Source organism: Opisthorchis viverrini, assembly GCF_000715545.1.
Source record: "Opisthorchis viverrini unplaced genomic scaffold opera_v5_130, whole genome shotgun sequence".
In the NCBI taxonomy this organism is placed as follows: domain Eukaryota; kingdom Metazoa; phylum Platyhelminthes; class Trematoda; order Opisthorchiida; family Opisthorchiidae; genus Opisthorchis; species Opisthorchis viverrini.
This window is the reverse complement of record NW_008751788.1, coordinates 1,177,549-1,190,483: the sequence shown is the minus strand read 5'-3', so window position 1 is coordinate 1,190,483 and position 12,935 is coordinate 1,177,549. Positions and strand designations below refer to the sequence as shown.

At 44.3% G+C, this 12,935-nt stretch overlaps 2 protein-coding genes across 2 annotated transcripts in view; one reads left to right on the top strand and one right to left on the bottom strand.

Annotated features, from left to right (window-relative positions):
- T265_06403 (hypothetical protein) overlaps positions 1–2,163 on the bottom strand; it is a gene marked incomplete at both ends in the record, with an annotated part of 5,967 nt that extends 3,804 nt beyond the window's left edge. The window contains one exon of the mRNA XM_009171651.1: positions 2,072–2,163. Within this exon, the coding sequence (XP_009169915.1) occupies positions 2,072–2,163 (92 nt within the window). The remainder of the gene's footprint in view (positions 1–2,071) is intronic.
- T265_06402 (hypothetical protein) overlaps positions 1–12,935 on the top strand; it is a gene marked incomplete at both ends in the record, with an annotated part of 22,919 nt that overhangs the window by 5,140 nt on the left and 4,844 nt on the right. The window contains 2 exons of the mRNA XM_009171650.1: positions 4,097–4,181; positions 12,451–12,664. Coding sequence (XP_009169914.1) covers positions 4,097–4,181; positions 12,451–12,664 — 299 coding nt within the window. The remainder of the gene's footprint in view (positions 1–4,096; positions 4,182–12,450; positions 12,665–12,935) is intronic.

Below are 12,935 nucleotides of genomic sequence, written 5' to 3'. Positions count from 1 at the left end.
TACCAAACTTTTCCGAAAGCCTTAGGTCATGGTGATTAGCGGAAAAACTGCTCTCTGATTTTGTCAGAATGTGTAGGGAACAATTGGGCATGCCCCCCAAAGCCTTGTTTTGCACATACTAGCAGAAATCTCGAGGGAACTGTCGCTGGACCCGTATCGACTCGGTCCGGTAGTACGGTTTCGATCGCTTCGTTTGAATGTTGATTCCCTCTTTAAGATCGGATGCTTACTTGTTTCTGCCTTTGGTCGCAGTGAAAAATCTGTTCATGAGCATGTGTGGTTTACACTCATGGTTGTTGGTAATGTGATCCTTTGTCCAATTCAGCGTTTCGCCGCGTTGGCTGAATTAAACTCGAAACTGATATCCCTATAGGCTTCAAACGAAGATGGGATTGATATCTGTTTCGCGATTAACGATATTCTTCAGCTTTGGATATTCGTTGACTTATGGGGTAAACTCTTAGCAGTCCTCTTTTCCCCTCCTAAGCATCTTGCTGTTTTTGAACGGTATCCAGATGGATTCGCGATAAGTACCGGAGGAAACCATTTTTGTGCTAGTCACTTTGGCCGCCATCCATCTTCTTCAGTGACTGAGGAATTATTTGTTGAACCCAAAGTTGGCGTAGTATTCAGACAAATGGCAGTTTGAGGAAGCCACTGTTGCGTCATTCCAACTGGAAATGTCGATAAGGTGTTCCTGAGGCTACCGTGATATCCCTTTTCGCACTCTGGAAGTCATTCGTAATACACCTTCTATCGAACCAATGCTAAATGCTGACTTATACTGTCACGTGACTTCATTATTAACACCTCATGTCGTATTGATCGGTCGTCCAGCTCGTCATTTTAAACCGGTGGGGGATTTTTGACTGGACGTGGATTTTACACCGAAATAAACATGGTACGTTCTTTGGTGACATTAGGACTTCATCTACGGAATTCTGCTGCTTTGAGAATTTGATTATTCAGTAAGCGGGTCGAAACATTAAACCAATTAGTGCAATGGCATATAAAAGTCTGCTGATCAAGCCATATGTTGAAGCCTAAATCACGAGCGGTGCTTTGCGCGAAAGTGGGCAAATTTGGATCTACACCGTGGACTAGTTTCAGCTACATAGATGGCGAGCATAGTTTAACGCATCCTCAGGGGTATCAGCCTATCTTATGCCTGCTCTTATACCATCAAAACCAAGCTTGATACTGCTTCCGCGATGGTAACAGGTTAGTAGGGCCCTTTTTTGTTTTCGATAAAACTGCGAAATTGCTATTTTGAGTGGAAATTTTCTGAAGAGTGATCAAAACTACAAGTGACTAGGTTGCATCATAGCACCCTTTCTGTGCGTTTTCTTTACTTTGAAGCCTCTTCAAATCTCTCTGCTTCCAACGGTTTTCAATGGGTTTTTTTAGAACTCGATGGATCGGTTGTGCTAACTGTACCGGCGGAATGGTGTAGTAGCAATAATTCGCTCACTGGTCTTTGTCCTTTTGTACGTCATGACTTTTCCGCTATTTTTCTCGTGGGTGTCGTGCAACAAATCGTCTACAATCAAACGGAACACTTAGAAAAATTAAAAAGACCGAATTTCACTACCGTTGTCTATCAGTGCGTTCCATCTGCACGAAGCTGTAACAGCATCAAAGTTGTCCCATATCTGGGTCATACTTTCATCAAGTCGACCCGAGTACTTTTGGAAGGAAATCTATCCGAATTAGTCCCATCCCCGATAGAAGTGATCCTACTCGGTTTGTTGTGCTATCTGTGACTAATTCGGTGCAACTGGCGGTGCGGTGGACGGTACTTTAGATACGGCAGTACGTCATCAACGCATTTGAGGATTTACCTAGTGCCATGGAAAGTCTGTTCTTCGGTTAGCGGATGTGACACCCGGCTTCGAGCTCATTCAAATACCAAAAAACCATTTTGATGGTTGTATGTACCTGGCTACCATATTCATCACCAGACTCAGGAACATCCCTGTTGAAATTGAAGCTTCACTACGTACAACCACAAAGTTTTCTTCGTTCTATCTAAAGAGCTCGAGATGACTCAGTGGTTAGAGCGCGAACTTACTAATCAGAAGATCCGTGGTTCGAACGGAACCTCCTGTCTAGGCTTGGACAACCTGACAGTATCTCAGCCCTTGTTCTTACTTCGCTTAGCATGGCAGCTAAGCACCGAAGGAGTACTACAGCTACAATATTACTATTATTCTACTTAAAGCCTAACAGCAGAGAAAAGGTTGTAATAGGAAGGGACTTGATGCTAGCATATCGTAAGCGTTCTGAGGTGCCTATACCTCCAGATGATTAATCAGCCAATCTGAGAAGAAAGTGAGAGCACGAACTGGCACTACGTTTTCAACGAACAGTGACTTTCTGGTAAGGTCGGGTAAGACTGAAAGAGTGGCCGTCTTTATGTCGTCCACGATGTTAGGCATAGACAACTATTCAGAAAATCTCGATTAAGAGCACTCCATAAATCGATATACAAGGCTATCGGCGGTTCCATGGATCTTTTGTGGTAAGCGACCGTATATGCACTGAATCGGTCATGCATTCAGACAAACTCCAATTACAGAGACTGCTACCGCATCATTCCGCCCGTATCACCAGAAAGTGTGCTCTTACCGATTTACTCAGTTGTTTACTGTACAACCGCTGCGGGTCACAAATGAACCGGTTTTACTGATATTGTGCTCTGAAGCGGTCAATGTGTATATCAACCACGTACGATGTCAGCTTGGTTGACAGCCTTGATTGTGTTTCGTCACGTTGCTGTCCCGTTTACCCAGTTGACACCGCCAATCAGAGCATAGAAGTGCTGTGGGCACGTGGTTTGTTATTTCAGTCGATGACTTTCTCGAGCCATATCCGAATCACCGGATTTGACCATTTTTGAACTCCAACTCAGCATGTCCATGCCGCAGAATTCATAGTTCACCCATTCACCTGCTTGCTGTGGTCACAGGAAAACGTGAACACTTACCACAAGCTAATTTCATCTCCCCACTGTAATGTGTTTTGTCCAATCATAAGGCAGTTTTTCCTACGCGGGCGATACGTACGCCAGTCTCTTCTACGGCCTGATGGTTAGAAGCATAGTTGGACCAAGTTAGCTAACACTAAAACTCCGTAAAAAGTATACCGATTATTCCCATCTGGTCCATTTGACTTGACTATGCATATCTCCTGAACGTGGCAGGGTACCAAGGATAAACTAAACGGATTCTTAAAATATGTAGAGACTAAATGAATTACGTATAAATCCTCAGACAACTGAATAGTGTTGGAGATCGAACCCGGTCACCTAAATAAAATGAGGCTCCTAGGGTGTGGGAGGAACTCCACCCGGATCCCACGCAAGGCTGGCCGAAAATTCGAGACGCTTGCCGGTCCGGCATCAAGCCGAGATCTGATTGGTTGAAAGTCTGGACCCAACAGCCAATCATGACCCAGTATTGGCCGAATGCCAGTTGGCAATGGCGCACTCAGAACGCATCAGAATTCCTAGAAAGTAATTGCCGCCTACGCCATATATATGAAGCGCTGTCCAACTGTTCCTGACTTCGTTTTGGGCATTAATAGACCTTGTGCACCTTTGGTGGTTGTTTTGACGTGAACGTTAGCTTGGGAGGCTCAGACCGAGAACTAAGCTGAGAAAAATAGCGTCACTACAATCTTCGGTAGAAAGTTGATGAAAACTACAAGAGTCCAAAAATATGCAGATTAACTTTAGCTTCCGCTACAATCTTGTGATAAGATCAGTTGCAAAGTACGAACTGTACACACTGTTCATGTCAGGCAACACACATGGTTGGTACTGGAACCGTCTACCAGAGGGAATCAATGAATATCATCTCCACAGTCTTATCTAGGGTCAGAAAACGCTGAGTTCCAGAGATTTAAAGTTCTCTATCGCGTATAGATCAGGGTCCCCTTGGAACATATTCGGTGTTTTGTCGTCACTTTCCCCCACCACAACGCCCGAGTCCATTTTGTGGGCACAAGGCCTGCATGTAGGGTCACTAAACCAGCTTTGGCCGGAAATCAACAAGCACCACAATGTGAACAAACTTCTGCATTAACGTCTTGTCAGGACGCGCTTAGACATGGAAAAAGTACATGTGCAGAGAGTGACGCATCCCCAAGGTCCCCATCGGCACGACACGTCCGGAAAGCAGGTGCGTTGGCGGCTCACACCAAACACGGCTTAGCAACATACGACCAGCGGAGTGGGGCTGAAATTGTTCAAAATCGGAACACCGCCACTGGCTGTACAGAACGAACAAGTGAACGACCGTATTTGGCCGTTTAGTCATCCCACATATTTACGCAGAAGCTCTGTATGTTTTGTCCTGACAATACAGCCGTGTCCCGAGTTCTCTGTCTTCTCCTTATCGCGTAGTCTGGCAGGCTCAGTACACGCGTAACCAATAGACGGCCACCCACGTTACAACACGTCCCCCTACTAGTTTAGCCAACTTCGCATGTATTGCTAGCCGCATGCTGCTAGCTGACGACCGGCCGTACAAACCAAAAACCCAGTTCGTTGTCGTGTTAACGATACCAACAGCTTCATACAGGGTAAAAATAAGTTCCAGTGTTTGTAATTTATGGCATAAAACTTGGGAATGGTAATACCACTGTAAACCACCGGAACGAGGGGCACTCAAAACTGTGAACCCCGTGCGAACAGGTAGAACATAGAGACATTATATTGAAAAAGGTTATCAAAGATTTTCAAGGCAGTACAGGAGCGTTCCACTACTGATAAAAGAGACTGTCCCCCACATATCATGAAACACAATGTGCCGAGACGTGCGAACTAACAAGGAGGCAGCTCTATCCATATTTTCCGGTCACCTGAACCGCATTCGATTAAATGGAATGGATTGGTTCAGCCGCAGATGGACCCAGCTGCCGTGCTCCTGAAAGAAGCAAGAGGGTTGATATACTGCCCGGTTGTCCAAGCCTAGACAGAAGCGGCCGAGATACAGAGGTTGGATTCGAACCACGGATCTTCCGATCAATAAGCTCAACCAATGAGCCATCTCGAGTTCTGAGTGAACCTCACAGGTATGGAACAATACGTATGACTACATAGCTACACATAGAGTTCACTTTGATGGTCGGACGGATTGAACTATCAGGGCTCCTACCAAATCTTTACATAATTTGGGATTCACCTCATCAGACTGGCACTGTCCTTGGCATGATTTCGAATGAAACGTTTCTCTCTTTTCTCCCATATTCTCCTGTTCCTCTTTCGCATTCATAGCTTGCATTCACTTTTTATGTTTGTGACCAGGCTCTTCAAAAATAAAATAAAATAAATGATAATAGTCAGTTATGCTGCAACTGTTGTGCAGATTGAGGGTACAGATATTCTTTCGACCAGGAGTGTAATGAGTGTGTGGGTGGCAAAAAAAGACAGATTTCACATTATATCAAGCAGTGAACTGTGGTCCCGAAGACGTCTAGGTCGTAAAGTGAAGAAACCTCGTTTAACCTTGCATGACAAAAGGGCAGCTAAGCAGAAACCAGTCATTCACTAGAATCTCAGACTGTCCTTAAAACTTGGATTTCTCGAAGGTCAAAAAAGCCGGAACTTACCCAAACTTCTGACAGGTTTCCAACACCTTCTGATGTGCACCAAGACTCATGTAGTGTTTAAGAAGGGGGTCATATCTGGAAAACGATGTGGAGACAAATTGATCGATCAATATGGGTTCATGGTACACTTATGTCTACAGAGAATAGGCGAAAGCCCAAAGTGAGTGAAGTTATTCCGGAAACTATTACTGTCTAATAAAGTAACCCTTGAAAAATTAGACGCTCTAGTCATATATTGACTGGAGAGCACAAGTTATTCCATAATGACGTAATACAGTCCTCGTAATGAAGGGCTAGCCAAGAGTGGGACACGGAAGCCGAACGATGTCCACAAAGATGGGTTGAGAACAATCAGTTGTGAGGAGGTATCCTTTTCGATGTGCCTTAGAGCCTGACGACTAGTTAGCGAGAGGATTTCTTTCGCTAAAACACCCAAACTTATTTCGATTCCCTCGTTCAGCACTAAATTTTCTAGTCCAAGGTAGCCTTCTTCACGAAGAAAACAGTTCCATCATGGGCATGAAGTTTAATCCACTGTAATCCTACTTGAGGAAACAAATGCACAAAATCAGAGAGGAAAGATTCTGGTTCAGGAAACACTACAGTGGAACTACTCTGTGCCACTGAACCAGAGTTTTGAGTTAGCTATAACCCAGCACAGGAGAAAGAATAACTCACACGATGAGTGAATGTTTCATCTGAGAACTCGTCACTCAAATAGTCAGTCAACACGTGATCATGCGAAGCAAACTCTGTGAAGTAAGAATGAGTGGCAGCATATCTCGCCAAAGTTGATCAACCTCTCGTAGCCGAACGATTGTTTTCCAATGCCCTTTGATATTCGTGAGATGTGTACTCGATAAGGAAGAAACAGTGCTTCTCTGCTTCTGAATTAGAGTGATTTCACTTGCTGGACGAAATCGCGATTGAACACACGAAATTCTCCGTAAACGAACAGATGTCACATCCACAGGGTTGCCGAGGCGCGTTATAACACGGACTGAGCTCGCTAGATATAACACAAACCTAGCTATTTAGACCTAGAAATTCCTTACTTCTAATCAAAGAATTCCCTGGTCATAGCCAGAGCGTCAGTTGGAGCATATATAGTTTATATATATATATATATATATATATATAATTGTATTTAAAGCCCTACAGTGAAGAGAAGAGAAAAAGAGTTGGTGCGTGTAGCAAAGTAACCAATGCAAAATCACAAAATCACAATAGGAAAGGAATGAGTAGTCAAATGGGGACTCACGAATGTGTAGATCCAATAGTCCACTACACCGATCCAAATGCAGTAACTGGCTGTGAAAGGAAATATTCACTTGTCGGAATTTCCCACAGAGGCACTTTGAATCAAAAGCATTAACCGTAGGAGTTTCTGCAACAGGCTGCGTGAGTGTCAGTTCACCTTATTTCACTGATCGCATTGATGCTCCACGAATAGCGGTTTCGTCCAAGGAAAACATGTGAACGTGTAAACAAGAGCAAAACCGAATTCGTTTGTAACTACTCGTTAAATTTTTCTTCTGTCCGCTCCTAAGAAGTAGCACTAAGGCGTCCCCAAGAACGATATAAATATTCCACGATGAAGGCTAGATAAGTCCTTCGCTCAACGCGAGGGAGATGGTAAGCGAAGCTTCAGAGGTACACAGGAGTCTGCGAATATACACTCCTTTGCAAACTAATTTGGTTTTTTTGGAGGCTTGCCGTGAACCCAGCTGAATCACCCGTTTGTAATGTTCTCAGGCAACTGGATGTGCTGCACCAGGCCGCCTCGTGTTTCAGCCGCTACGATATTCGAGATATCGCGATACATGCATATCTTTGTAATGTACTACTCATAAGGTTGCTGAAAACTCCTCGACAGCCCACGACCGGTTTCGCCCTTCCACTTCGGGCTCATCAGGCAGGCGCAGTCCCCGATTTACCGTCAACCTTATGTTCCACTTGGGACAAATTGCACGAAAATAGCGTATATACACTCATTTGCAAACTAATTTGGTTTTTCGAGAGACTCACGTTGAACCCAGCTGAATCTCTCTTTGTGATGTTCTCAGGCAATGCAAATGAGTGTATATTCGCTAATTTCGTGGAATTTGGTTTCAAGGTTGACGGAAACCCTGACACTGCACCTACCTGATGAGCCTCAAAAAAGGCAAAACCGGTCGTGGGCTGTCGACGGATTTTCAGCAACCTTATGAGTAGTACATTACAAAGATATACATGTGTCTGTCATAGAACGTAACTTAGCACATCGGATATTTCTATATAGTCACACTTTGGTTGGCCTGACAGAGATCCTACTTTAGAATTTCACGTTGCTCCCATGTCGCTATTCCCTTCGTATAACAAGGTTTTGCAAAATACTTGTGTTACTAGACTGTCATGTCACACGTTGGGATTTCCTAAGGTTGTGTTTGACTAGGTGGATGGCTGTCAACTAAACCATTCGCATTTGTTGCACTCTAAGTCAGATTGACAACCGTTTTATCCAACACAACATGGCGCTTCATTCTTTGAGTGGACTAATCCAGCTCATTAGGTGCGACCTATGATAGATTTCGGCTCACTCAGAATTTCGCTCATCAAATTAGGATCCTTTTTGATTGTCTGATATACCAGTTCACCTGCAGCAAGAATCCTTTGATGCTTTGTAGTAAATTTTGATGTCATCTCATGAGAGTTTCAGTCTCTGTATAGGCCATCTCGTTATATCGAATGAAAGCATGGTCCGTAGTTGTTTTCAATCAATTGGCAAAAGTTTAGAACCGATTGAGAAGTCATCGTTTCAGAAGAGCTTGGTAAACAATCGGTAGTTTTTATTTGGGCAACGTTTCGCTTTCGGCACAGAAGCTTCACCAGGCCAACTGAACCGGTCGCCAAATTTACCAGGTTATAAGACAGACGGAGAACCAATCGGTAAGTCCTCTTCAGATTGTCACACTAGATCAGTGTTGAGTGTTCATTGACGGCTTTTGTCGGTTAATGTGGTTGCCAGAATCTTGCGTTGGTAGTTGGAGAGCCTCAGAATAATTCTGGTCGTGTTTGGTTTCTCAGTCCTCCACTTCAGGGTGCTTCAATCGATAATTCACCTCGGGTGCCACTGGTAGACTTTCCTTGATCTTTGTGAGGTTGTGAGTGCTCGGACGGGGGGGTGGGGTGGTGAAGCCAAGTGGAATTCAGATGATGACTACTCTTCCTTCTGATTCCTGAACACCAGCACCTGTCAGCTCGACTGATCCAAAACCGTTCTCCACACGGTTGCCAGTTCCACGCCTTCTATTCTGTTAACACTGTTGAGCTTGGCGATATCCTTGGATATCCGACTAGTTTGATTAGGCGTCACTTACGAAGGGTGCTGGTACCGGGGGTGGAACCCAAAAGAGAATGGCTTGGGGCGACCGTTATTCCATATGAATCAGGGACATCGGAGATCAGTCAAAGGATTCTAAACATGGTCAACATAAGAGTAGCTTTCCAGAGGGGAAACACTCTGCGTTCTGCAGTGGTGCAATTAAAGGATCGCCTTGTGACAAAGAGAACTATAAATTCCGTCTAAATATTAGTGCAATGACCGCACCAAGGTCTATAAAGGATAGAGGGCCAGAGAACTTCACACCAGAATCGAACAGCATAGGAGAGAAACAAACAGGCCGCTAAGAAACGCAGTTGAATGACGAGCGTTACCGAAAGACTCAGCAATTGCGGAACATGTACTGGACACGGGACACAAAATAGATTTAGATAGTGTTGAGCCTTTGAGGCGAGGACTACGACTCACATCATAGAGAGTGATGGCCGACGCGGTAGGAATTGCCAAGCATTCTAGTGCTAGCAGAATAGAAGACGTGTAACTGGCAGCCGTGTGGAGAACGACATTGGATCAGTCTGTCAGTTGGTGTTTGGAAATCAGAAGGAGAAGTAGTCATCATCCGAAATGCACTTGACCTCACCCAGCCCAACCAACTTGTCTCAAACTCACAAACCGACAAAGACCAGGGAAATCTATCCAGGGGCATTCACGTTGAATCATCACTCAAAGCACCTTGAAGTGGAAGGGGTAGGAATCAAATCGGATCAGAACTAAATCGAAACTCCCCCAACGCAAGGTTTTGGCGACCACACAAACTAACAAGAACCGGTAAATGACGCTCAACACTGATCTCGTGCGCTAATATGAAGAGGTCTTACTGATTGGTTCTGTCTACCTTAAAGCCTTGCCAACTTGGTGACCTGTTCACTTAGCCTGATGAAGCTTTTGTGTTGAAAGCGAAACGCTGCCCAAATAGAAAAAACTGCCGGGTGTTTACCAATCCCTTCAGAAACGAATAAAACAATCTGTTAGTGTCATACCATCCCCGCGAATAGCTTGTACCATTATATTGGATGAGTTACTTTCTTGAAAACTTTCTTAGCAGTTTTTCCCTCGATTAGGTGGCCATTTTAAGAAGTCGAACGGTAGGTTATCACTTATGTTAACTCTTTTCTGAATTAGTACCTTCTTTTCGAAAACGTTTAGTGACAATCGGTAGATTTATTGCTGGGCAACGTTTCGCTTTTGACACAAAAGCTTCGTCCGGCCAAGTGACTAGGTTCCGAGGTTGATCGAGATTTAAGGCGGAAGGAGAACCAATCAGCTAAGTCAAGCTAAATCTCTGTTGAGTATCGGCCGAGGGATTTTAGTGTGTTAGAGTGGTTGAACAAGTGTTGGGTCGGTGGGAACCTACGTGTATGGGGCCAGCGTTCTTCTGGTTCGGTTCATTTGATGGTTCCTCTTGAACTTCGTTTGAACCTTCTGTCAGTCTGTGTGGGTGAGCTAGTGCTAAGAAAGTTGTGTAAGAGGGATGCTGTGACCTTTGGTCAGTTGGGGTTTCCACTCCCATCCCCCGGTTTTTTCTAATTATCCTAGGTGGATTGACAACAACACCGTTACGTGTCAACTCGGCTTATGTAAGACCGATTTCCATACACTCGTTAGCTCCACACCCTCGATTCTATTCACGCTGTGACGCTTAGTGATTTCCACCGCCTCGGTTACCAGCCGCTGTGGTGTGAATCGCAGTCCCCATCTTAAGACTTCCACATTCTCCAGATCTATTCTATGTCCCGTGTCTAAGGCATGTGCCGCCATCGCTGAGTCTTTGACCAGCGTTTGGTATTCTTATGCATTCCTAGGTTGTTTGTTAATCCTTTTTTTATGCTCACCAATTCTGGTGTGCAATTCCCTGGCAGTTTGTCCTATATAAACCTTAGCACAATCGTTGCAGTTAAATGAACCGAACCAGAAGTACTAGACCCTAGGCAGGACCCGAACACATGTAGGTTTCCCCACCGACCCAACACTTGTTCAACCACTCTAACACACTAAAATCCCTCGGCCGATACCCAACAGAGATTTAGCTTGACTTAGCTGATTGGTTCTCCTTCCGCCTTAAATCTCGATTGGTATTTTCTTTCTCCTCAAAGGATTGCTAGTCACAATGTCGCTGAAAACGCTTCCAGTCTTGTCCGTTAAAAACAAAATGATGTACAAACGAGTATATCTGGTGTAATATTTCTTTGTTCTGTTTCTAGTGGACTCAACTTATTCACTTGGATGAGCGCGCCGGTGTTTGCCGTACATCGGAAATGGGTGTGGCGCTACAGCAGTGGAGCACCAGTGTTCTTCGCTAGTGTTTTTGATAATGGTGATGATGATAGTCATGAAAATTAGGGTCCACTTTTGTATACAGAGAGATATGGAACTTGTGCTCAGCGAGCATTTCACGCTTCCGTGGTTCATACCATCTACCATTGTGACCGACGTGTCAGTTTTGCTAATCGGTTTTGCTTTCATGCAGTGGTACCCAAATCTGTGAAGAACTCTACGATGAGAAAGCCGAACAATAAGAATAAGAGAATAAGGTCCTACAATTATGTGTAGATAATACTGATCTGAAGAAGTTCTGGGAGAATTTAACGGTAGGCAACGTGGCATGATATTGGCCAAATACCGACAAATACCGAATGCAGCCAAACAAACAACTGCCTTTTTGTAAAGAGGCTCAGTCAGACAATGCCCAAACAAACTGAGTTTTCATCTTACCAACTCTTGAGCTTGCTCCTCATGCGATTGGCTAATCCCACCATAACAGTCAATAAAATACTATAAACGTTCAGCTGTAGCACCCTTTCGGTGCCTAGCTGTTATGCCATCCGAAAGGAAGCACAGGGCTGGAATAGTGCCAGGTTGCCGAAGCCTAGACAGAGAAACTCGATATACAAAGGTCGGGTTCAAACCAGGAACCTTCCGGTCAGTGAATTCGCGCCGTCGACACTGAAACGTGTGCAACAGTGAACACATGGACAAGAACTTTAAACCGGAATATGCAATACAAACAATAACTGTGGTACACAAGAATAGGTAGACCATCATTTATATCTGAACTGTGAATCCACTTACTACCCGTACTTAGATTTATTAACCTTGGGTCAACTCGTACTACCTCAGCTTGCACATCCATCTCGGATGAAAAGTAATGAGACCCTTTTGGTTTTGACAGGAGAGTGACGTGAAACCCAGCTTAATCTCTCGTGTATGGTAAAGAAGAACAGCATAAACGAGAGATTCACTCTCTCGTCAAAACCAAATGAGTATGCAAATGAGTTTATTTCACCGAGTTTGTGCAACTTAAATTCAAGTAGAACGTAAGATTGAAGAAAACTCGGGAACTGGCCTACCTGATAAACTCCAAGAAGGTCATAATCGTTGGTGGGCTTCCGAAAAGTTTTCAGGAACCTTATGAGTAGTGTATTACGTCTATACCTGAAACCCTCTATTTGTTTCAGCGGGAAGTTCTATCCATCCATGTGGGACAAGCAGGAGTGCAAATGGGAAACGCTATCTGGGAACTTTACTGCGCAGAACACGCAATCGGACTCGATGGTCAGCCGACTCAAGCACCTTTGGAGCAGGAATGTCAGTCTACATTCTTTCAACAATCCCCAAAAGGCCAACATGTCCCACGTGCCCTGTTTATCGACTTGGAGCCATCGGTTGTAGGTTAGTTTCGCGAAACAACAGCTTTGTTTTCTCTGGTTAGTACTGGTGATTTCCTTTTGACAGGTTTGTTGGAAAGTCAGACGACAGGCGACCTCTAACGTTTTCGTTAAGCTGAATAACCGGAATACTTATCACATGTTTATGAAGCTGCGAACGCGTCGTACCTTAAAATTTCGGATTACTCCTTTCTGGGCGTCTGTGCTGGACAATCGAACCTTATCAGTGCTTTATCAGTCCATTATATCTCGTATCCGAGATGTTGGCCTCTTTC